The sequence below is a fragment of the Agelaius tricolor genome, unplaced genomic scaffold, assembly GCF_023055355.1.
Source record: "Agelaius tricolor isolate 1412-34295 unplaced genomic scaffold, bAgeTri1.0.p SCAF_16, whole genome shotgun sequence".
Lineage (NCBI taxonomy): Eukaryota > Metazoa > Chordata > Aves > Passeriformes > Icteridae > Agelaius > Agelaius tricolor.
The window spans coordinates 15,022,056-15,048,062 of NW_027269276.1; the positions used below are offsets into that span (position 1 = coordinate 15,022,056).

Sequence of the window (26,007 nt, forward strand, 5' to 3'; positions counted from 1 at the left end):
GGCCTGCAGCTCTTTCAAAGAGCACAAACCCAAATCATGTCCCTCATTTACATTAGGCTCTTCTTTGCCAGAGAGATTCCATATGGTGTTTAGCAAACTTGTTAGGCTACATCTGGAAATATTTGCATTAAAGTATTTCTGCAGTAGAGAAATGACTGACCTTAAGTAAGACAAGGATAACAATGTCTGAGCTTTGAGCAAAGGTCCCTTTGTAAGTGATCCTTTCACAGTTAACATTATACATTTGAAGTTGAGTCCGAGATTTAATTTTTTAAGAAAATTATTGCAATTTATGTGTATTAATTTGGACTAGTGGAGGATGTTGATGATGGCAAAATAGGCTGTTAAAAATGGCTGGCATCCTAAATAAAAAACAGTTGTTAAAGCTACCCTGTGAACCAGGGCTTCATTTTGGATGTCTTGTCTAATAAATTTCTTGAATGTAATTCTTTGTAGTGTATTGGCTTTTAATTCAGAGAAGTCTTTACATCACTGTGGTATAGGTAATAAATCAATGCCATTTCCTAATTGTTTGCTTGTTTATGTTTTTTTTTTTTTTGTAGAAGTCTCCATTTGGACTTCCCTCATTCCCCATTTGGTGCTTTATATGAAGTAACCATTAATAGCCCAGGAATGCTGTATCCAAGTGAGCTGCCCCCTCCTTATGAGGCAGTGATTGGGGAGATGCCTGCCAGACAGGTGAGGAAAACCAAAGGAAATTCTTTACGTGGTCTTCACATTTTCATACTGCAAAATAATTCTAGGTAAACTTTAAAGAACAATCATTAGAAAATACTTTTATTCTTTAAAAACATTTTCCAGACTATTTTCTTTATAAGGGTTTAGCTAACAAATTTTACTTCCTATGCAGCAGCAGTGAGTAGTTCTCTATTGCTTAACCTGCTGATTGTTACAGTTTTTAGTCATCAGCTTCTGCTGTTATGTGACAAGAAACTGCTACTCCTGAGAGTGCAGAACACTTTAGCCTGAGCTTTCAGAAAGGATCCAGTGTACTTGAGACAAATGTTTACATTACACTTTCTGCTTTATTCTGACTGTATAGTATTGACTGAGCTGAAACTGGAGTTATAATGTATCTGCATGTACAGCCAGAGCTGATTCCAGCATTCCCTTGAAGGGATTTGTGGTAATTGAATCAGCTGTCACAAAGGGAAAATACTTACAATTGCTTTTAGAAGCTCTGATTTCTTTCAGTAAAAACTCCAGGAGTCAAATGTTCTAGGTATGCTTTATCAGTTATTAATGCACACTGAGGAAATATCTGTGTTCAGGTTGCCAAATTGCACCCACATTACAGAGGGGACTACTTTGCCTTGCCCCAGAATAAAACATTGAAATATTTCCTAGTGACTTATTTCCATGTTGGGGGAAACCAGAATTGAAACCACAAACCTAAAGAAATGATACAAATTTTCACTATTATACATGAGATTATTAAGATAATTAATAAGACGAGTGTCTGAGGAAAAAAAAAATTGAAATGCTAAACCTCCAAAAAAATACAATTAAATTTCCCCAAGATATGCCTATCTTTGTAGCTTCTGAGACTGACAAAGCAGTTTCTGACAGACCTTCTGATCCTTGCCTTGGGCTATATCCTCCACCCAACACAACAAACTGGCCAAATATTGCATTACTTTTGATTTGTTTGGCTACAATAAAATGAAGCTGTATAAACTGCTTTTGAGTGAAGTTCCTTGCTGAACAGCAAAATTGGAGTTTTCAAGGCCATCTCCTTCTAGAATATTTTTTATCCAAGTTCCATCCTTTTTCCTTGGAAGTAACTTGTAGAACCTGCAAGCCTTGGAGAAGTCAATATTTTTCAGTGATAAAAAACGTGGCTAAAAGTGATATAAATCATGCATGGTTTGGGGGGAAAGAGAAGGCTCCTATCTGAGATAAGAATTCATATGTGGTACTAAGTAAGGATTAGTTAAGTATCTAGTTTTAGTAAAGCACAAAATCATTTTGAGCACTCTTGGAGCTGGTACCACTCTTGGTGTGAGCATCCACATGCAGCAGCACAATAGCACCAGCATGGAACAAAAATATCATTTAACAAGATGTGACTTAAAGCTGCAAAGTCATGCTCTTGCAAGAAGAGCTTGGCTTTAATAAGTAGATGTTGTATTCACTGCTAATTTTTGGCATCTGGAGTCAGTTTCAGCACCTTGCCTGTTCACCTCTGGCCACCTGAGCTCCAGAGCTGTTTGTTCTAATCACTAGTGAAGGTGAGTGGTGCCTTCATTTCTGAGAGTAGAATGATGTGGTTTCTTACCAGGAGTGAGTGCCTATGAACTTGGTGGTTGCTGTTCAGAGCTTGTGACAGGCTCTGTTCTCAGCACTGCAGCTCACTGGCAGTGAGAACCAAAGCCTACGGTGACAGACGCAGATTTTCCTTGACAACAAAAGCCTTCTTGTATTTTTTGCAATTAGTGTCCCAGCTGAGCTGTCTAAGACAGTTTTGGGTCTACAAGAAGAACAAAATGGAGACCTGAGTCCTTACATGCTGCAGATGCTCCCATAGAGCACAGTACAGTAGGAACTGAAATAATGAGATTTATAAATCCCTCAAAGGCAGGCTTGGCAATGGAAATCATGTCAGGGATTTAGCTACAAAAGTGCTTCTGGGAACCATTATGTAATAATGTCATAATTGTAAAACCTTTTACTGTGCATCAAGCAATAGGTTTTATTTGTTTTTAAATGGATTGAGGTCCTTAGAATTTTATTAAATTGTACCAAATTGGACTCGGTATTTCATGCATTTTATGGGCAACAAATGTCAGTGCTAATTTAAGTGGTTGCATCCATGTAAAAATTGCTGTTGTCATCTGTACTGATTAGGAATTCCCATTTCATGACTATAAAAAAAAGTGGTTTTCAGTGTTTTCCTTGCAAAGTATTGACTGGGATATAGAAAAGATAAGAACAAACAGATCAGGATTCTGGGTGAACTGAATCAATGATGGTGTTTTATAAGGTTTTCTTACCTGTAGGCTCTGCAGACTTGTTAAAAGCACAGGTTTTCTTCCTTTTTTCTATTGATGGCTCAGTAACTGTCTGAGGATGTGGAATTCAATAAAGTTTTGTTACCCTTGGCTGTGCAGGAGCCTGCATGAGACCATGTGCTGTTCCTGAGTGAACCCAAACTCTGACCTGGCATCAGAACTGGCAGTGTTACCTGCTACAATTCCAGCCCTGGTTCTCCTTCCCCCAAGCAGGAGGGTTAATCAGTTCCAAATGCACAGAAAATACATTCAGCAATTATTCAGAGACAATGTAGAGTGTCTATAAATGTTTCAGCACAAATTTTCCACAGATGTTTTCCAGTCAGTGATTATGGAAGTGCCTAGATTAAGAATTTATGAAAGCCCCTAAAATCCTTAGATTTTTAAAAAGAAACAAATGCCATTAAAACATTACACCACTTTTTCCAAAAGGTAGTCAGTCTGAATTTTCTACAACAACAAAGAGCATTTGTGAACATTTCTAACTTTTCTAGTTGGTTCCCAGCACTTCCACAGTCAGGTGCCAGGAACAATCTGTGATTTTGAGTGACACCACATTTTACTTTTTACCACAGATGTGATACTCTGCTACAATCAAGAAAGATCCATTATGAAATTTTCAGGGGAATTGTTTAACACTATGAGTGATTTCACTTTTGCTTCCCAGTCCTCTATCCATCTCTTGCTGAGTTAAAGTATTTCTGGTACTGTTCTTTGCTTGGAATTGTATTTGCTAAACTTTAAATAATTTTTAAAAACAAAATTTGTATCAGAAGAAGTTTTCTGGTCACTGGATCAGATAGATAGGTAGAAATAAAACAAACAGTGAGCACAGTAAGTTCTGCACAAATATATGTGCTTTAATCTACACTGGCATGTGAAATGGAAGCTCTTGCCTTAATAGCTTCAGACTAATTGTGTCACATCCAATTTTTTTAGGCCAGACAGATTAAGTGCTTGACAAAAAGGTTTGCACAGAGGTGACTGATGCTGATTTCTAGACTGTCACCAACCATAATAAGCTCTACTAGTTAATTGTGGCCCTACAGACAGAAGTAGATATGATGCTTTCTTCTCAAGATGGTATCAGTTTCAACTTTTTTTGTATTTTTTCTCATTTTTTGTTACCAGCTACTTATTGGAATCATTTTTTTTGATAATCACATTCCCAAAGAACTGCTAAAAATCTATCAATATTGGCAACAAGGTCCAATCCTAAGTCTAATCAAATCAGTAGAAAGAAAATTTCCTAAATTTCAGGTATTTATGGATCCAGTCTTTCCAGCAGGAATAATTATATTTTTTGTTCACATGATTCTCAAAAGTGAAGGGAAGTTACCCTCTTAGATCCAGCCCTTCCGAAAGAAGGTGAGTGGTAATAAATTCTGTGTCCATGGAGCAACCTCCAGCAGGCTGGAGAGCACCTGGGTGGCAACGATGTTAAAGGGCTTCAAAGCACATTAACAGGTAGCATCCTCACAAGTAACTAAAGGAAAATACTGCTCTTGTGCTTGCTTTTGTGGTTTCTGGTTTTCTCTCTCCTATTTTTGGGTGATATGATGTGGTGAACAAAAAAACAAGCACGATATGAGAAAAGCAGACTGTAGAAAGAGAGATTGCTTTTACTCAACTCAGATATTAAGTTTAGTAGTGTGAGCCTGCAGCCCCAAGTGCCTGTGAATTCAAGATGAGTTTACCTTGTAGATTCAGGAAAAATGTAAAATTGCATTGAGCTTGTGCCTTTGCCTTGCATTTGCTCCTGACCCAAAGATGTAAAATACTTTAAATAGCTTTAGTCTGAATAGCAGCTCACATGAAAGTGACTCAGCATTGTCAGGTGTGTCCTGCAGATCCTGAGCACTTCCCTTGGTTTGGTGAGTTGCAGGTTAATGATCTCTTTGATTCCAAATGTTCATTTAGGTCACTGGTGCTGCTCAGCAAGTGTCTGAACCGAGCCTGGGGGAGAGGAACACGACCCCGGACTTCAGCACCCAAGGTGATCGTGGCTTTGCCTTTGTCTCCTCAGAGAGGGAAGTGGGAGCCTTGAGCACACTTTCTCTTCTCTTCTGCCCTTCCTAGTGGTGAAAGAATCATTGCTTTCAGGTTATTCATGGCAAGAAGGACCTTTTCACAGAGGCTGGGGCGGGAAGTGCAGAGGAGAGTTTTTCTAGACAGAGCAAGCTCTAGTCAAGCCCTTTGAGGTGGATCTGGCAAGTGTTGTTTCTCCTCCAAGAGTGCTGCACACTCCTTGCAGCTTGTGTCCCATTGTCAGCAGCCATGGGTGGCTTCCTGACCCTCACACTCCTTCTCCAAGAGTCATTTCCTCCATGGCTTCCAGGAGCCTGAGTAGGAAGCTTCCTGCCTGAAGCACAGATGCTGGGGATGCAAGTAGATGAGTACAGTACAGGGCCTGTTTATTTAAAGTTCAAAAGTCAGTATCAAGAACAGCACAAAAATGTCTTTGCTGAAGGACACTAGAAAGAAGTAAATTACTTCAGTGTTTTTTACTTTGGCATTCTTCATCTGAGAGCTTTTGAGTTCTTATTGATAAAGGAACTTGCAGACTGCTCAATTTAAGTCAGTCTAAAGAACATGGGGAGGGAGAAGATTGGGAGGGCAGGCAAGAAGTTTTTATTTTTCTCTGAACCTCTTGTTTTGCAGTTTCTGTGGAGAGCACCTCTTTGATGGTCTCTGAGGCTGTTGATATCCCAGACCGTAGCTACTCCTCTGAAGATCTTTGTTCGCTGGAAGTTCAAGGATCTCTCCAGTCTGCAGATCTTTCTCCCTACTGCATAACCCCCAAGGGGGCTGCAGAGCAGAGCTGCAGTGCCCTGGATTGCCACCCTCACTGCAGGTTTCACAGAACTCGCTCTGAGGGCTTTCCTGATGAGGGTGACAGCTCCCACAGCCCAGCCTCTACAGACAGGTCTCAGGGACAGGAAAAGAGCTGTGCCCACGGCCGGTCCTTGGACTGTTCCTCAGGGAATTACAGCCCCTCAGAACGAGAACTGCAGAGTTCTGCTCAGGAGAGCAGTGCCACGCCGCCTTTGAAGCAGAGGAAAACCTGCTGTGTGGACTGTCACCAGCCTCCTGCCACTTTCCAGACCTCTCCCTGTTTTGGGCCAGCAAACCCTTCAGCAGGTGGCCCCGAGGCTGCTGTCCAGCAGCAGCAGCAGCAGCAGCACCTCAGCAAGCCCCCAGCCCCAACCATCGTCCGCTCCAGCAGTGCCCCTGTGTCCTGCTCGTCTGCCACCGAAGGTAGGTGTGGGACACAGGGCAGCAGAGCACTGGGATTGATTTGTGCAGCAACTGGTGCTGCTGGAAATTATATGCAGTGTTCCTAGAGGGTTGTCTTAGGGGTGAAAGCTTTAGCTCCATGCGTATTTTCTAAATTCGAAAAAATTTAAGAATGGAAATGGAAAAATTGACAGATTGAAATTAATTTTGGGTTTTCTAAATTTCACCATTCTTTCTGCACTGCTCAGAAAACCGTGTGTTGAGTAGCTTTTGCCACCTCTCTATTACTGTTCTACTGAGAGGCTAAACTGAGAAGTGCAGTGGCAGCTGGGGTTTATTTAGGAAACTCCTACTGGAGCTGTCACGCTTGTTGTACAGCAGGATGTGATTCCTCAAGGTGACACTGACATTGGCAGTATTGAGGCATGTCAGAGGCAGCCACTGTGACTAGTGGCAGCTTGGGGTGTATGGTGAAAAGTTTTGAAGGACAAAGAAATGAACATGAGGCACATGACAAGATGATAAAGGAAAAGAAAAGCTTTTGGCTGTCGTGGATAAGTGTCTTCTGCTATGAATCTCCTTTTAGAAAAGTAGGGAGGAGGAGATGTTAGCTGAACAGTGTATCTTCATAAAAATATGCTTGTTAGTGAAAGAGAAAGGGTTGATTTAGTAGAGAATAGTAGCAGGAATGTGGAACTGTCTAAACCATTTGAAAGGGATCTAAGCTGTTTAGAGAGATTCAGAAGGGTAACCTGGAGAAGTGGCTTGGAAGTAAAGATTAAAAGCTTTTGAAGATGGCGTGGGTTGTCCTGCTACAAGATCTGTTCACCAGGCGTTGTAAGGGATCCAGAGGAAGAATCTGGATGTGACTAACTCAGAGCAAAAGGAGACAAAATATTGAGATAACTTGTTCCATTTAGGATGATGTTTTGGTTCTATTGCACTTCTTAAATCTTTATAATATAATTTCAGAGACTTCGTACTTAACTCAATAATTGAATGTCTTTTACCTTTAGAAATGTAGCCTCTGCATCTGAGCCAGGAAAAGTGTATCTTTAATCTAGAAGTCTGCATTTATTTTATGACATTTACTCTGCTAGGACATATGTGCAATGAAGCTGCCAGTAAGCAGACAGTAAGTAGGAATTTCTGAATCCTTTCTGCTGTGTGAAAGTCAAGAAGAACAACCCTTTCTGTTCTGGATCAGGCTCTGCAAGGCTCCAGAGCTGTGCTCCATGTGCTCATGGAGCAGTGTTTGCCACGGGCAGCCCTGCCCACGTGCTCCAGCTGGCTCTGGACACCTGGTGGGACAGATGCCCTCCTTTCCTTCTTAATGTGTCCTAAATACATTTCTCTTCTGCAAAAGCGGCATGGAGGGACACGAGCTGGACATTACTGAGATGTAACTGGGCTTAGCAAAGACTGGAGTGAAGAGGCAGAGAAAGTTCTAGAGATGCTGACAGCCAGGGGAGGGGGAGCAAGAGCAGGGACTCGGAGGGGCTGGGTGCTGACCTGCTCTGCTGCCCACAGAGGCACTTCCTAATGCAACCCTTAAGGGAAGGATTGACTCGAGGCTCTGGTTAAGCCTAGATGTATTTCTTCATACATCTGTTTGGCAAACTAGTTTGCAATATTTTACTCTGTGAAGGTTTACATTGCATCCCTTTCCTCTACTTTTTGTTGAACCTGATTTGGAAATCATAGGTAGTTCAGAAGGAGCCCAATTCTAGTGACACATTCTGGCTGTTCGTAGCAGCCCTGGAGCGTATTTTCCTAAACTGTGACAAACAGCTGAAGCTCTTTACAGTCTTTGCAAGTTTCAAAAGGCATTTGATCTGGATTTTTCATGACTGACTGCTGGTATTCACTGCAGAATTTTCAAGTATACCTACAGAATTAAATAACAGGCAAAGATAAAGGGAACCAACTGAGCTCCCTCAACCAACACACAAGAAAAAGTGCTTTGGGTTTTTTTCAGTAACATACACCTACCTTTAAAAATTGTCCTGGAGTAAAAGAACTGGTCAAGTGGACATGACTTTATGAAAGACAGAGCTGTAACATTGTTAATATTAATAACTGTGGATTTTGGAGAACTGAGGCTGGAGGAGCTTTGGCCATGTTCTCAAAAAGGAAAATACAGTGATCAGATTGTAGCTGGGGCTTGGGTTTTTCTTAAGACACTGCCTTTCTACTATAAGAAAAAATTACTACTTTATTTTCTGCCTCACCTCCAAGCCAATGTGAAGAGGTTTAGAAGCACAACCTTGACATTTACTGTGTAGATTTTTGTGAAATGGATTTTGAATTGCACTGTGATTGCACTGCCCATAGTTTGGAACAGAAATTATTTCACATGGGGATGGTGCATATGTACAGCAGGACAGTGACACAACAGCAATGAGATCTAATGGAACCAGTCTTTCAGGCCAATAAAAAACAGAATTCATTTGCTTCATACACATCTTGACCTGATGGGGTCTATATGGTATAGTCAAATAATTCTCCCACTAAACCCTTTTAGGTAAACTTGTTTGGTTTTTTTTCTTTAAATACCTGTCATTCCTAGTGGAGAAATTATAAATGAAGGTTTAGTTTAATAGGTGCTTTTGTACTCACTCTGTACTCCCTGAAAAACATAAAAATGGTGGGTTCACATACCACTGTCAGACATGGTTCCTTCGTAAAAGAAATTACTTAAAAGTTAATAGTTTGCACATTTTTTCTGCCTTTTCCCTGTAAAGTTTGTCATGGCAAAGGCAGACAAAATCAACTCCTAGCACAGATGTTTATTACAATAAATTTCATTTATCATCAGCTGTGATAGACCATGTGGCTGTATCAGTTAAGTGCCTGAGTGATTATTGTAGTGTTTGTGTTCCAGATAATTCAGGGTCATGTCCAGTGGTGTAGTTTTGACTTCTGCAAGTACATTTTAACTGTTTAGTAATGGATGGGAAGACAGAACCTCTGAAGTGTCTCCTCTTAACAACCATGCCATGATTCATGTGCTACAGTACTTAAGCATAATAGAACAAATTAAAGACAGAATAGAAGCTGTCTCTCTTAATTTCTTACAGATTTGCTATGTTTTAAGCATCTTACATTTGTTTCCTTCATTTAATTATTCACTCTAGCAGAGAGGATTATGCCAGCTTTTCATTATAAACTGTCCCTGGAGATATGGAAGAAAACTTCTCCTAAGCTACCTAGAAGTTCAAAACCATTTTCAATCTTGGAAACAGATTAACAAGCAAATGTGAGGATTTATTCCATCTTGTCAGAAATGAAAAAGCCTGCAGGTGGTAGTTACTGTACAGTGTGATCTCACCATCATTGATCCTCATGCTGGAATCCCAGAAAGTGTCATTAGATGGCATCCAAAGCTGTCTGTAGATGCTTCATAACCACTTGTTATTGATTGGCTCGTCAAGCACCACCCTGCTCACCCACCCATTCGTTTAAACAATGATGTGTTACATTTGTACTGAAAATAAAGATAATATATTTTAAAAGGAGGAGAAATATTGAATAAAAATGCTGGGTTTGTAGAAATTAGAGGGATTCATCTTTCTCATTTTTCCCATTTTCCAGTATAAACTCTGTCCACCCAGGAAATACAGAAAAGGTCTGAGGTCTGCCTCTATAGGGAGCTTGCCATAGTTTCAGCACTTAGGCCTGAAATATTTAAGATCACAGAGAAAACCATAAAACATGAGCTCTGTCTTCCTGTTTGTATCTGTGTAACAACTCATAAGGCATCTCTGGGTGTAGTAGCTTCTCTTTATGAATGGACATCTTGAAAGCAGTAATTCTTCTGAGTAGTTTCATTCTACAAAGGAGATAATAAAAGGTTCCAGTGTATTTTTCCTTGCTTTAGACAGAGGACAGCAGGGGTTGACTTTGCTCTTTCTGTCTGCCTTTGGTTGAAGGTGATAATTGTGCCTGGACTTCTGTGTGCAGGCAGTGCCAAGGTGCAGGATTATCTCCAGCTGCAGGAGAAACAGGTGAGAATTGGTTTTCTAAAGCAGAGGATGGGTTTCCTTATTTTCTTTTAAAAATAATGAAAAGCTTCTGAGAGAGAAATGAGCTTTGAAAAATCTGGGGCAGAAAAGCCAGTTAACAGCATACATGTATGGTGTACAATGCTGATGGAACCTGAATGAAGATAAATGCTGTCAATTAGGTCCCCTGGTCTAGATCAGCATTTTTGCTTTCTCTGTGTTTCTCACTAATCTCTCTTGCATGTAATTTCCAAGGCCTAGAAATAGGCAGAACTTTAGTCTTAAAGTTGGGGTGAGGGTCTGGGCCTAAAACTGTATGAGTTGCATGTGACAGAGTAGCTGATGGCTTTCCTTAGCATTAATGTCAACTGAAGTCCTTAAAGGTGGAGGTAACAAAAATGTCTGGTTTGTGAAGTCCTTTAATTACCCACCCACTCGTTCTCAAGGCAGTCCTCTTGGCCATGGGAAGGTCTTACTCCTGATTACTCCTGGTTACTCCTGGTTAAAATTACCCATTTTGTACTGTTTCCTTGACTGCATGTTTTTGCTACTCTTCAACCAAAACAGACATTTTATGACAAAGTAGAAACTTTGTGACAATATTTGTTTTGCCTTTTTTTTTCTTTTCTCTTTTTCTTTTTTTAAACTATTACTTTAAAGATATTCTTCCCCCCCTTTTTTAGTTCCTGTCTCTGGTTCTCATATGGCTGCCTCTGCTTGCCAGCATTCTTTGAGCAGTTTTCTACCAACTGGAAAACAGAGGGATACAAGGAAAATTGATCTGCACCTAAAGCCAAAGGCTTTTCACACAGTCTCGAAAGAGCGGCCACACTCCTTAGTGGACCTTAAGGCCTATAAAGACACAAAAATTTTAGTGGCAAAATTTTTGGAACATTCAAACTGTAATCTCCCTCCAGAAGTGCGTCACGTAGTGAACAGCATACGGTCAGTCATTAAATCTGATGAGAGACACATGGAAGAAGCCATCTTCAGTGCCAATATCATAGACCAGGTAGGCCACTGATGTTCTAAAGGTGTGTCCAGTGTCCATAGGCAAATACCTTATTTGAATGTTTGTACAGTTTAAATTCTTCAGACAATTCCTACAGAAGTTCTTTATAGTTACATGGCATTATTAAGAAATAATTTGTATTTATTGGGCAGCGATACATTTTACACTGCAGTTCAGAGAGCCTGGCTGTGCTTTCCAGGTCCCCAGTCCTGAGCCCTGACCAGCTGCAAGGACAGAAGCAGGAGGGGTTCTGGAGGGCTGAACCTCCTTTGGAAGAGTTTCAGTGTTAGCTTAAATGAAATGTTATCCAGCTTAAATGAAATGTTATGCAGCTTAAATTAAATGTTAGACAGGCTTAAATGAAATATTATCCAGAGACTGAAGCTTTTAAACGAGAACTTTTCTCACCCCGTTCTCCCCATCTTTTTCTCCTCCCCTCCTGCCTCTCCCCGCAGGTGATGACGAGCTCCCAGCAGGGCGCGGGCGGCTGCAGGAAGCGGCTGCAGGGGGGGGATCTGCACCTGCGGAGCTGCGGCGCCCTGAGCTCCGCCGCGGCCCCGGCGCGCAGCCGGACCCCGCTCAGCCGCGCCCTGGAGCGGGAGCGGCCGCACAGCCTGATCGGGGTGTGCCGGGAAACCATCCTGTGATAGGGGTGCCCTGGGAAACCATCCTGTGATAGGGGTGTGCCGGGAAACCATCCTGTGACCGGGGTGTCCCGGGAAACCATCCTGTGATCGGGGTGTCCTGGGAAACCATCCTGTGATAGGGGTGCCCCAGAAACCATCCTGTGACCGGGGTGTGCCGGGAAACCATCCTGTGATCGGGGTGTCCTGGGAAACCATCCTGTGATCGGGGTGTCCTGGGAAACCATCCTGTGATCGGGGTGCCCCAGAAACCATCCTGTGACCGGGGTGCCCCAGAAACCATCCTGTGATCGGGGTGTCCTGGGAAACCATCCTGTGATCGGGGTGTCCTGGGAAACCATCCTGTGATCGGGGTGCCCTGGAAACCATCCTGTGATCGGGGTGTCCTGGGAAACCATCCTGTGACCGGGGTGCCCCAGAAACCATCCTGTGATCGGGGTGTGCCGGGAAACCATCCTGTGATAGGGGTGTCCCGGGAAACCATCCTGTGATCGGGGTGTGCCGGGAAACCATCCTGTGATCGGGGTGTCCTGGGAAACCATTCTGTGATAGGGGTGTGCCCAGGAAACCATCCTGTGATAGGGGTGTGCCCAGGAAACCATCCTGTGATCGGGGTGTGCCCAGGAAACCATCCTGTGACCGGGGTGTGCCAGGAACCATCCTGTGATCGGGGTGTCCCAGGAAACCATCCTGTGATAGGGGTGTGCCGGGAAACCATCCTGTGATCGGGGTGCCCCAGAAACCATCCTGTGATTGGGGTGTCCTGGGAAACCATCCTGTGACCAGGGTGTCCTGGGAAACCATCCTGTGATCGGGGTGCCCCAGAAACCATCCTGTGACCGGGGTGTGCCGGGAAACCATCCTGTGATAGGGGTGTCCTGGGAAACCATCCTGTGATCGGGGTGTGCCGGGAAACCATCCTGTGATAGGGGTGTCCTGGGAAACCATCCTGTGATAGGGGTGCCCCAGGAAACCATCCTGTGACAGGGGTGTCCCGGGAAACATCCCGTGATCGGGGTGCCCCAGAAACCATCCTGTGATCGGGGTGTGCCCAGGAAACCATCCTGTGATCGGGATGCCCCGGGAAACCATCCTGTGACCGGGGTGTCCCAGGAAACCATCCTGTGACCGGGGTGCCCCAGGAAACCATCCTGTGATAGGGGTGTGCCCAGGAAACCATCCTGTGACCGGGGTGTCCTGGGAAACCATCCTGTGATAGGGGTGTCCCGGGAAACCATCCTGTGACCAGGGTGTCCTGGGAAACCATCCTGTGATCGGGGTGCCCCAGAAACCATCCTGTGATCGGGGTGCCCCAGGAAACCATCCTGTGACCAGGGTGTCCCGGGAAACCATCCTGTGATCGGGGTGTGCCAGGAACCATCCTGTGATCGGGGTGTCCTGGGAAACCATCCTGTGACCAGGGTGTCCCAGGAAACCATCCTGTGACTGGGGTGTCCCAGGAAACCATCCTGTGACCAGGGTGTCCCGGGAAACCATCCTGTGATCCGAGTGCCCAGGAAACCATCCTGTGATCCGAGTGCCCAGGAAACCATCCTGTGATCCGAGTGCCCCGGGAAAGCATCCTCTGAGAGGGTCCACAGGTATGTCATGGCAGCTGAGAGCTGTGGAAGAAACCAGGACTGGGACAAACACAACTAGTGGATGACTTTAAAAGGAAAAAGTATCTTCCTTTGGAATTCCACTTTTTTCCCCACAGCAGGATGAGAACGGCTGTTTTTCTGAATGTAAATTTCAGCCTTGATTTTTGCAAACTTTTAATTGATTTATTAGTAAAGTCATAACAAGTGTTTTCCCAACCAGAAATGCATTTATTTCACTGTACTTATAGAAATGCTACTGATGCTGCCCAGCATTTCTTGAAAACCATTGCAAACCCACCAGAGACTGGCTGTACAACTTAAAAGTTGTATTTATTTAATGTACCTCAAAGTGTTTTAACTATCGTCAGTGTTTTAATAAAAAAATATTTCTGGACTTTGCCTTTTCAACACTGATTTGGATACAAACATAAAGGTGATTTATACACATACACAGTGCCCTTCTAATCCATTCTTCCAGTGTCTGTCATTCCAGACTAACTGATCTGTCCAATTAACACTGCTCCCCCTCCCAGGGCTGCCCTTTAAGCTGCAGTACTGGCTGCAGTGTGGTTTATTCCTGCTCTGTTCTGAATGTTCACCACTTCAGTCCTGCAAGTAGTGTGTGACCAAGAGCTGATGGTAAACCCCCTCAAGTGTGTGACCAAAAGATGCATTAGGGAAGAAGACTGAAATTCTGCATTTTTCACAAACTTTTTACCAACAGCAACTGATTGGAAGTTAAAAGAATTTTTATCTAGCCAAGCCTTGAATATTTTCAAAAAGAATTGTTACTCCAATTCATAGTTTTGACAATTTTATTACTAAAACATGTTATTGTGGTTCTGCTGTGTTTATGATTTATTTAACATTGATCTTTAAAAAAATATCAAAAAGTAAATATTGACACTGATTTCATTACCAGCATAAACACAGGTCTGCCAGCAACATCTTCCAGTGCAAGCTTCATCCTGGCTCTTTCAGAGGAAATTGGAAAGGCCTTAAAGAGAAGGTTCTCATAAGAACCTACCACAGGTTGATGTTTCGGGATTTTAATTTTTTTGCAGCAGTGCTTGTCAGTAGCCTTAGTTTCCATTTGAGGTTTAATCATATACTGGTTTCATTTGTGTCACTCTGAGCTGGGCAGACACCCTGTGAAAAGGTCACAAAGGAATGTAGCTGAAGATGGGTAGTTTAAGTTTTACAGATTCATCCATTTTAATGTATTTTAATTATAGCATGCTTCTGTATTGATGTGAAGTTACAGTGACATCCAGTGGCAACAAGGTATGCTAATTGAAAGCTTCTACTCTCAAGATCATAATGATACACAAATTCCTAATTCAAGAGAATATTTCCTTAAAAAAAAAATCTGTGACCTTTGCAACTGCACTTAGATGAAGAATTAAATGATCTTCTACTTGGAATTTTTTACTATGTAAAGTTACACGACAAACAAAATAAGCAAGCTTCCTTTCTTATTTCAGATTTATTAGTGATAGGTTAATTCTTTCCTAAGGTCAGTTGCATGCAACACACTACTCCTTGAAGTACAGTCATCTAAAGCTCTTTAGTTACTGCATGGTAAGGCTTCTTAAGTCACAGTGTATTTTCTTCAAGGCCTTGGCCAAAAGAAAAAAAAAATAGACAAAGTTACACCAATTAACATTTATCTCATAAGGAATACAACTTTACTACTAGGTTTTTTATCTACACACATTCTAATACTGCTGATGGTGCTAGGTTATTTGTCAAAACAATTTACATTCAGAACACATTGCCTTAGGAATAAGAATGCTTTATAAAAGACAGAAACAGGTAAGCATGGCTTTCCCATTTTGAGCTATTATGAACAAAAAGGTAATATGCAAAATATATGCAAAAATGAAAGAAAAACAAAACCCAGCCCAACACATACATTACACAACCTGTGCAATAAGTTATCCATGAAACAACTCTGTTAAATCATAAAAATCACAAGCATTAAAAATAAATATGTATCTAAATAAATATTTTGATTTTAATCTTGTGGCAATTATTCTTTATTTAGCATATGAAACACTTGTTACATGTTTATGTTCACACCTTGCCAAACAGGTTACACTTGTCATAACAATACCAAGTACTACAGTGGTTTTCTTTACAGTAGAGTCTAAAAGTTTGAACTGCACACATTCCTTTCCACTGAAATACCATCAATTCAGCACCAGTTTTAAAATTATGCAAAGTCATCAGTATTGGACTACTTTATGGGACTGGGATTTTTTTTTTAACTTGAGGCAGCCAGAACTTTCTCTAATTGCTTCTCTTTGCCTTCTCCTGCAGTCTCATTCATCAAATATTCACATTCACTGTGTTATCAAACAAGACAGACATACATCACTCCACATAAAGGTTACAAATAAATATGGTTTAAGTTCTATGAGAAAAGAGTTTAGAAGATGTTCAAAATACTTAAATGTTTACAAAGATTTTTGTCAGTGATTATTGTCCTTGACCATCCTTCTGAACACTTTTTGTCAAAGAAATAGAAAGGAAGGAGAGAAAAGGCAGAGACACCTGTCTGTTCCTTGTTCTGGAGTCCTCAGGTCAGCTTCCAAGCCTTTCATTCATACAAAATACAAAATTCTCTTCAGTTAGGACAGCTTCAGCTTGGATGGAAGATGTTAGATGTACAGGGGGGTCTCTTGACCTGTTAGGAGCCTGAACATGGCAGCTGGCATAGTCTTCATGTGAATCTGTCAATTGATTACACAGACATTAGTAGAGCTGGTACTAGGTTAAAATAATCCAGAAGGCCCCATCTGTGTCTCCCTGTGGTCAAAGTGCATTTTTTGTCCTGGCTTTTATAGATTTTTTTTTCCTAGTGTTTCTAGTTCAAAGTTTTCTGGTTTTAGGATGCTGGTTTGCTGTCTTTGCTTTTTTTTTCATGTGGTTTGGGGTTTTTTGTTTAGTTTTGTTTTGTTTTTTAATTATTTATTAATGTTAACTACATGATGTGACATCATATAGTTTTAAAAGCCACCTAAACACTTTTTGTTGATATACTCTGCTCCAATTACAGTAAAATTTACAGACCTTAAATAAGAAGTAGCACAAATATCTCTGAAAATTCATTCTGCTGTGCTGGTATTAATGGAACTTAGATTTGTATTCTATCTTCCTCTCTGTGGGAATGTCATTTCATATTTTCACCTAATTACAGTATGATTTTCTGAACCCAGAACTTGGACTTTGCCACCAGATGTTCAAATGCCAATCAAGAGTTTGGTGGAACAGTTTCTCCTATGGCTAATGTGCTTCAGTTCCTCCTCAAGGAGTCCTGGGGCTCCAGTGCCAGAGGATTTCACAGACTGACAGAGTCCAAGGCTCAGGTAATCAGGTCTCCACCAGAATTGGACTTACAGCCCTAAGTATCTACTGGACAACACAAGAGGAAGAAAGGGAAACTTTACTGACTGGTAATACAGACCCTGACCAGCTGCCTTGGTATCTTCTCTTCACACTGTAAAGAAGAAAAGTTTCATGCTGTTTTCCTGTGATAGGTGAGAAGTTACACAGTGAAGGGGGACCATGGAGGGGCTGTTGGAATTTACAGCTTTGCTCCTGACAGTGCACATACTCTATTATGATTTGTCAGGTATCATTTTCTAGGAGGAAACCAGCTGTCTCTAATTTCTGTCAGAGGAACTAGTGGGAGATCTGGCCAGGGTTCTGTATTTAGACTACCATTAAATTCAGGAGGGATTTGGAAAAACTGGACAATCTTGCTTATTCATTGCTGATCTCACTAGAAGTACTGGAGAGTGGTGTCTTAACTTACTTCCAAGGTAAGTTGGAAATTAAATTATTACAATGTACATCAGTTTGCATCTTTCAGACATAGTAATTATTTTCTATGGAAGATGCTGTAGTGATAAGAGACATCTTCACAGCCAATATCCCTGAGTGGTTTCTTCCTTTAATCACTTGATTTAATTCAGACAGTAGGTTGAAGGTATAGAATTATGCCAGGAATTCTTAAAAATGAATGGAAAAATGCAGTGAATGTGCATCATTAATTGTTAAAAAAACCCAACTGTTAATTGTTTCTTATTAGTACCAAACTTAATTTACTGAATTGGTGATTTTAATGCTGTGTTGACACTCTTTTCCACTGAACCATACATTCTTTCCACTATTTTACTTGCTTGGTAAAGGCTTTGTTCCCTTACCTCTCCCACCGAGTTGGACAATGCTTGCACGATCTTCTCGTGAGCGGTCGCCACGACGCTCTGCCCGTTGATCTCGATGATGCGGTGTCCCACTCTCACCCCGCCCCTCTCTGCTATTCCACCTCGCATCAAGCTGCAAATCTGCCAGGAGAAAGCAACGCTTACTGAGGCTTAGAAATATCATCATGCAGCCCTTACTGGATTTAATGAGGAGTGACACTGTCAAGATTCCAGAAGATGCTTGTTGAAAGTATTAATCAATGAGTTTTTCAATGTTACTTTAGTGGTTTGTTAGAGGGAGGGTTTTTTTGAGATTTCTGCCTGTTATAATTTGCATTTTCAGTCTCTGACTGGGAACATAAAAACACCTTTCACAGTGATGCAGGTTGTAGCCATACAAAAGTGGAGACAGGGGAAGAGAGATTGATGCACTGCTGGGACACAACATCCTGTGCCCCTGCAGGAGAGGAGGGAGCTCTGCTCTCCAGGGTCACAGCTTCCCTCTACACTGGTCAGTGCTGCTGGCCACAGGGAGCTCAGGATGGAGGAGGCAAGTTAGGCCATTCTTCTTTAACTGGCAGCTGAGGTTCCAGTAAAGAATTTGGCACAAGTTCTGAATGTTATGACCTCTACAATTGGGTAATAATTCTACAAGAAGAACTACATCCAGCAAACATTGCTACCTAAAGTATTCTGAGGTTGCAACATGCATAGAGCGCATGCAGAAAGAGAAATTTCAATCTGGTGTGGAGTTGAGAATGTTTCCTCCTTAGCAACAGTATCTATGCTGCCAGGGGATCCACCCTGGCAGACTAGACTGCTGTGCATTACATAGAAATTGCTGGCAAATTATTTCAAATGACTAAGTCCATGAATCACACAAGGCAGATAATGCACAGCTCCAATCTCTGGAGCTAAGCAGACTTTATCAGTGCTGGGATTTACCTTTTGTTTACTGAGAAAAACCAGTTCTTGGAGGAAAAGAAAAGAAAAGAGTGCTGGCCATCAGCTGATGCCTGTTTGTGCACTTACTGTCAATGGTTAGAATGATATGCCAAGAATCATTATTTGCTGTGATCTGGTCGTTGGTTCAGAGCTAAATACAAGTATGGTCAGATGGGCTTGTGCCCCAGTGAGTTTGTTATCTAATTCAAAAGTGCAGTATTTGGGGATGTGGCCAGTCTGGAACGTGTTGAAGGCAAAACATTGTTTGTGGTTGACTGGAATGTTTTCCTGGATGGCACTAGCACCTTCCTTCTTCCTTTAAACTCCTCTCCACAAATAACAATGCTATAAAAAAAGAAATCCCTTCTCACTTTTAGTTCAGACTGTTTGATTTGAGGAGTGAGAATATATTGTTATTCTGTGCTTATAAAAAATATATTATATTCTTTGCTTTGCCTTTCTCAGCCTGCAGAAAACAAAACAAAACAAAACACAACCAAAAACCCAACACATTCCTCCTGCAGTGAGATTTATCTTCCACCATGCTCTCTCCAGTGGCCGTGTTACCTCCTGTAGTCTTTAAAGTATTTCTGGTGGGCTTCAATGGAAAGAAGCACTCTCACTTCACAGAATTGGGTCTTGAATTTCAGTCACATACAATGTATTTTTTTGCAGGTTGTCCACCTTTTAATCACACAGCTCACAAGATAAACTCTACTACACAGATCTCTTTTACAGAAAGCTTCTCAATTCAACTCACTGTTAGAGTAAGTTTGCTCCTTGCTGTTGGGGAGCAGAAATCAGAAAGGACAAAAAGCAGCATGTACCAAAAAAACCCCTGTAAATATATTTTTCGTGGTGTACAAGAAAATAGAGAGACAGTACAGCTGAAATGCAAGCTTTTAGAGCAAATGGAAATGTGATCCCTCACCCCACTGGCATAAAGGAAAAGATAATGGCTTGCATATCTATCCAGAGCCCTTTTCCCTGCTTGGCTCTCAAAGCACTTTTAGCACTTTTAATACCATCAGCCAGTTTTTTCTTTCTAACAGCCCCAGACATAGAAAGTGGTCTCTTCATTCAGGAATCCCTCTCCAGGGGAGGCAGGCAGCTTCCTTTTGTGAGCATTAAGTGTTTTAATGAGGTAGAAAGAGAAGCAGACAGAGGCTGAGTGGCTCTGCCCAGACTTCCAGACCCTGCTAAGCCAGGGACAGAACACACAGAGAAAAAAATATTCTGCATTTACAGCACACATTTAGTGACTCCTGTATTTGCAAGGGCTGACTCAAATCAGCCTTAAGAGTTTTATTCTCCAGCCAGTGGAGCTATGACAGCTGAAGCTGGTGAGTTTAAACTGAGCAATACCTTTAAGTAAATATGATTTTATTCAGCCAGGACTCTTTAACTTGTATTTGTTGAACATGGCAACAGCTATAATATTAGATAAAGCAAGACACATCTGCTTCTTGTAAGCAAGAGTCTATATTCTCTTGACTCTGTAAACTGAATGGCAAAGAAGGAAAAAAAAAGGTGTAAACCACACTGGTTCAATCCACTCAGCTGTGACAGGTTTGCAATGCCTTAGACCAGCTGCAGCACATCAGATGTGAAACTTCAGTAGCTTCACAATCAGTTTTATTGCAACTGCCCATAGAGTAGCAAAGCATTAGGATAAAATAGTGCCAGACAAATGTTATTCTGTGTAAATGCCTTAATAATAACCTTTAATAACCTATTAAAACAAGATTTCTCCTCATCTCACTTTTATATTACACTGTTGAAACCCTGTAATTTTTTTTCTAAATGACAGTAAACAAATGCAGGGAAGAAAGAATAAGATGTTCTATAAAGTTTTACTGTGTTTTTAGATAGCTTGTGCTAGGCTAGGGACAGGGTAGACAGAGTTCTCAGAGAAAGTGAGATCTAGACTGAGAAGTGGTGTTTTATCAGCAGTGAGAATATAACTGGTAATTCACAGATTTTTTTTTTTTCACAATGAAGAAAACAAGAAGTTATATACAAGGACCAAATCTAGAAGACAATAATGTGATACATAAGGACCATTTGTATTTAAATAATGTAATTTTAAAAGAACTGTAGCATAAGGACTTTCAGAAAGTGCCTGACAGGTCATCTAATGCTCAGCCCCCCATCACACAACACTCATGGTTGTTATGTGTGTGTGCACAACATCCTTTTTCAGCTGCAGCAGTGCAGTGTCTGCATCTGCATCTGCCTGACACCCTGTGCAGGCAAAGCCAGCTCAGATGGGATTTCTGTGTGTTTATGGGCTATTCCCACTCTAATGGCTGTGCATCCTGCACAGATGAGATAGGCAGGGTGAAAGGGAACCACTGCAAGGCTGCTATCAGGGGAGGCACAGAAATAAATCCCAGCTGCATGGATAATGAGGTAATGGCCTACCAGAAAGAGACATTTAATTATATCTGTTCTGACAAGCCATTTATTTCTTTGCTGTGCTAATGCTGAGCCAACAAAGAATAACAATATTACTTCTGGATCCAATCATAATTTGTAACAATTGCTGGCAATTACAAAAGTACTTTTAAAGAGTAGAGTGTCAAACTACCAGAGAGATATATTTTATAGTTTTATTTTCAAATGTTGAAAGAGTTTTTCAGAGGAAAGGATTTTCCAGGCCCAGAGGTTTGTCTCCATAGCAGCCTAACAAAAGATGTTACTCTCATCTTTTTGTTCACTGGCTTTCATATTCAAACAGGCTTTTCATAAATGAAATGCTCTGCAAGGCTTTTTTTTTTCCTATATGAAAAGGATTTTTTGCTGCACTTGGTGAACTTTACATTTGATGTCATTTGAATGTTGTTCATTTAAGTGGAAGGAATGATGATCTATCAGTATGGTGACAAATGGCCAGTAGATGGAGGGAGCACACTGTGACAGAAACAAGCAGAGCCTGCAGGATTTACTGAACTGAGGCTCCAATCATGTAGGAGATGATTAGCAGGGACAAGATGAATAGATTGTCACACAGACTCGCTGTCCATGGAAGGGCATGGGATGCTCCTAATCCACCTTGGCCTGATCCATTTCCCCAGCCCTGATCCCACCCCCACCAAAGCTGTGAATGGGCTCCTGAAAACTTGATAATCACATACAGTGATGCTTACAGGTATATAAATATATTCCCTTGTTTGGTCATGGCACCAGTGGAACATACGAGATTTACAAGGGTGAGCAGTAAGGAATGAGATCAGTGCCCTAAAGAGGGCACCCTCTGTGAGATCAGGTGAGAGCAGATCCTGGGGTAGGAACCACTTTAGAGTGCATCCAGCTGGACCAGGGGTGCAGCAGTGTCCTTTATATGTGATCTTAGGCAGGAGCATTTTAAACTTGGTGGAGTAGTAACTGAGAGATGGCCAGGAGAGCTGCAAACCCACTCCTGAGCCATCTGAAGTGCAGGAAGGCACATGCACCACATCTTACAGTTACCTGCTCCTTTTCCAGCTCTCAAAGGGTAAAAAACAAAGATCTGGCAACTCCAATCAATGCATTTCACAGAACAGGGGGGGCAGAGCCCACAGCCTTTGTGATGTGGTTTTCTCTGTGAGCAGCCTGATTATTTTTTTTCCTAGACTGGAGGAAGAGGAAATGCTGATGGTCCTGCACTACAGTGAGTCCCTAATGCTAGTGGCAGCCCCCAGAAGGGACAGAGACTACCTGGGTTAGTTATGTGGGGAGTTTGCTCTGGAAAGGTCTCAGAGAATGGCTTGGGAAGGAAGAACTGAGAGAGGAGGACCCTGAGCTGCCTGGGGTAAGCGTTCACTGCCACATTTGTTCTCCTCTTTGCTGCTGCTATTGCAGGGAAGCTGCAGCACACAGAGGAGGGGTACCTGGGCCACAGCCTATACAATTACTTTGTAATGAGAGGTTAGCTTTTATAGGAGTTTAGTTTCAATAACAGGAGGTCACAATTATATTCCCACGCCTCTACCATGTGATCCACATAAATTATGCACAGCAGAAGAATAATTAAAAGTCCTAGTGAGTGTGTAATGAAATTTTAAAAAGAGAAACAGAATCAGATCTAAGATTGAAGTGCTATAATTGTAAAAACCTTTTTCAGCATAATGTTTCCTTGCAACTCTGGCACTAATGACAGTTTTACATGATCAGGCTATTGCACCAAATAATCTGGGCTATAAATCTTGTTGTTTATTATGTAGGAAAATCCCTCAAGAATTTCTCCCAGTGTCATCCATTTGCATTATATTACTTAGAGACTGTAAGGTTTTAATAAACAGTCAAAAAAGTGAGGTCATGCAAGATTCTCTCAGCACTTCCATATGTTTTTTGAAAAAGAAAAGACAAAAAAGTAAAGGGAAAAAGCCCAAAACAATCGTCACAGAAACTTACAATTCCATTCTGTACACTGAAGCCCAGCTGGTATTTTAGGTCTGGTCGTTTTATGAGGACAGTAGTAACAGGAGGACAGCTGACAATGTTCAGTTTGACTTGTGTCTGATTCTTGAGTCCCTGTAAGATATTCCAAAAGTCAATATTTCTGAAATGAATCTTACTGAGCCCTCATCTGTGATTTCCTAATTGCAAGAGCATTAAGCAGCTGATCTGAGAAAGATCAGTGAGAGTTAACAGAAATTGATTGTTAACTTAGAGATACATTTCTCTTATTTATTTCCCAAGATATTTGGCTCAACAAAATATTACAATTTTGCCTGTAATTACTACAGAAATTTAAACAAATCTTCCAATAAAACCCGAAACTGACTACTGCTTGCTCTTTTCCAGCATCTGGCTAATTAATCTCCTGCTTCTGCTGCTCTTGGTAGATCTGCACAGACATCAGATTTAGTTTCCATGACTAAAGATAATGCATTCTGGGATTCCATCATGTCTGCAGATTCTTCATCTGCTCACTTGATCTGTCCTGCAGTCTTCCAGCCTCCATCCATTTTATCTGCATGGAACCCAAAAATGCATAGGAGATTTTAATCTTATTTTATGCTGGAGGCTGTGAGGAAGTTTAAAACTTTGAAGACAGCTGAGTAACTTAATTTAGGCAAGTTTTACAGACATGGCCTCATTTGTTACAGCCCAGTAACAAAACTGCAACATGTTTTCCAGCCCTAAATTTCTGTGCATTATCACTCCTGAATCTCTATTTCTGCTTTTTGTTAATGACAGATTACTGGGTTTTTTGCAGTGATATGAAAAATTGTATCTGCTGGAAATCTACAGGATCACTTGTCAGAAGATTACACCTGTGTTGTCCTACAATCTACAGCATAGAGTTGTAAGTCTGGGGTACCTTTATGATCCCTTGGCATGTTGCAAGAGGTAGACCAACTAAACTGGTACCATTAATGGACATAATTTGGTCTCCAATGCTCAGTTTTCCTGAACGTGCTGCAGGGCCTCCATTCATCATGTTGGCCAGGATAACCGTGGGTAGAATGGATCCCCATCCAGATTCCACAATCACCACCCCAAGAATTTCTCCCTTCTGTTTTTCTAGCTGGAGCTGCAATTAAAAAGGAAAAACATTTTTTTTGCTTTGATTTGTCTGACTTTGATCATGAGTATCTCACTTGTTCCCAAATAACACCTACAAATCACAAACCAAATTCTGTTCTCTGCCATCAGGTACTTCAGGACTTCAGTGTTAACTGTGGAACACACAGCTGTTTCTTTTCAGGGGCACTTGTTTGTTGAAGGTCATAGAGGTTTAATAAGCAAAGCACTCACACATGGTTGACTCTGTAGGAAGTGGTGGAACTGGAAGCCAAGGGAATCAATGCTAAGGAGGTTTCTGTCTGTGGAACCAGAGGGGGAGGCTGTAACATTTTGTGGCTAAGGCAGTGCCCCCCAGCCAGGCTTTGTTCAGCTCCACTCCTGCCAGCACTGCTCAGGTTCTCTTGATCTCAGGGCTTGTCTGTCCTTCTTTTCAGGCAAGGATCTCTTAATGATTATTAACATTATTATTGTTATTAATATTGTTAATTATTGAATATACTTGTGCCTAGCATGTTCATGTAAGGGAACATGAACTGTACTGTAAAAGATGCCTTCTCCTGAGCTGTCAGTAACCACAGCACAGCTAACACCTAGAAAGTGGAGCAAGAGTTTAAGTAGAGAACAAGCTCTTGAAGCAAATACAGGGAATTATTTTCTCTCCAATGGGGAAGGACAGGGAATGCTGATGGCAGCTGACTTCTGCTGAGGTTATCTATTGCAGAAAGCCACAACTCTGCCAGCTCTTTCTGTGTCAGTACTCAGGTGAAACATAAAATCACCTTACATTTGTACTGTGAATAGCACAGAGCTTATCTAGCTCAGATGTAAATGCACTTTATTACTGTTCTGATCAATGGAAACAGAAAGACCCTGAACATGAAAACAAGAAATCCTAATAACCCACAAAGCTGGTTTTAGTACATAGGACTGACGAAGGACACATCTTGAAATTGTAACATCATTTTAAAATGCAAAAAAAAATATTTTTGAGAATATTTCTTTACTGTGAAAAAAGTTGATCAATCTGAAATGAAAATCCAAAACTAGTTTACCTCTTTGCAGTTCTCTGAATTGGAGAAGTGTATGAGATCATCATTGTACATCTCTTGGGTATTGATGATGTCACTGTATTCTTTCTGACTGAGATCCTCTGGGTTAATTCCATTGGCTCTTAAAAACTCTTGGTAGGCCACACTGAAAGCCTGACCAATTGACTGAGCTATGAGCTGTGCCTAAAATGTAGAAAAAAGCAGCTCAGAGAAAGGACAAATCAACAGTTTAGCAATGAAACCACAAGAAACCAGGAGAGGGATTGGATTTTAAGACAGAATCAAAATAAGGATCCTGCACAGTTTCTGCATTAGCATGGATATAAAGTCACTTTAAGGTCTGTTGTACAGAAAGAACCCATCCCATCCAAAATCAAATTGCAAACTCCATTAAACCCCCTGCTGCCCTGCCCTGCTCAGTACCCTGCAGTGGGCAGTGGGCACTGCAGAGGCCTGGCTGCAGCCCAGCCTGGAGCAGAGCTGTGGGAGGGAGCCACTCTGAGCCTGCTCTGAGCACAGGCTGCCTGCAGGGCTGAGGGCAGCAGGGGTGCTCTGCCTGCACAGACCCTGATGGCTCTGGCTGTGGGGTCACCTGCTCCTCCCCCTGCCTCTCCAGGATTGAAAGCACTGCTCCAACACAGCCACCTGCTCCCTGTGAGTGCCACAGTGCCTGTCCCACACTGCCAGACCCAGGGATACCCCTGCTTACCCACTGCACATCCAGGACAGTGTTCCCACTAACACCTCGACTGGCAACG

General features: G+C 41.7%; 2 protein-coding genes across 12 annotated transcripts in view; one reads left to right on the forward strand and one right to left on the reverse strand.

Annotated features, from left to right (window-relative positions):
- ENTREP2 (endosomal transmembrane epsin interactor 2) overlaps positions 1-13,924 on the forward strand; it is a 91,383-nt gene extending 77,459 nt beyond the window's left edge. For 6 of the 7 annotated variants that reach the window (XM_071441685.1, XM_071441687.1, XM_071441689.1 and 3 more), the window contains 7 exons: positions 564-699; positions 4,953-5,028; positions 5,694-6,290; positions 10,202-10,276; positions 10,957-11,285; positions 11,741-11,968; positions 13,468-13,924. In XM_071441685.1, coding sequence (XP_071297786.1) covers positions 564-699; positions 4,953-5,028; positions 5,694-6,290; positions 10,202-10,276; positions 10,957-11,285; positions 11,741-11,932 — 1,405 coding nt within the window. In that variant the 3' untranslated portion in view covers positions 11,933-11,968; positions 13,468-13,924. The remainder of the gene's footprint in view (positions 1-563; positions 700-4,952; positions 5,029-5,693; positions 6,291-10,201; positions 10,277-10,956; positions 11,286-11,740; positions 11,969-13,467) is intronic. The other variant, XM_071441691.1, reaches the window with a different exon arrangement.
- A 1,073-nt stretch (positions 13,925-14,997) lies between these two features.
- The window catches only part of APBA2 (amyloid beta precursor protein binding family A member 2), an 83,488-nt gene continuing 72,478 nt past the window's right edge, over positions 14,998-26,007 (reverse strand). For all 5 annotated transcript variants that reach the window (XM_071441693.1, XM_071441696.1, XM_071441692.1 and 2 more), the window contains 5 exons: positions 25,253-25,432; positions 23,995-24,207; positions 23,082-23,201; positions 17,742-17,882; positions 14,998-16,265 (listed from right to left, as the gene is read on the reverse strand). In XM_071441693.1, the coding sequence (XP_071297794.1) occupies positions 16,194-16,265; positions 17,742-17,882; positions 23,082-23,201; positions 23,995-24,207; positions 25,253-25,432 (726 nt within the window). In that variant the 3' untranslated portion in view covers positions 14,998-16,193. The remainder of the gene's footprint in view (positions 16,266-17,741; positions 17,883-23,081; positions 23,202-23,994; positions 24,208-25,252; positions 25,433-26,007) is intronic.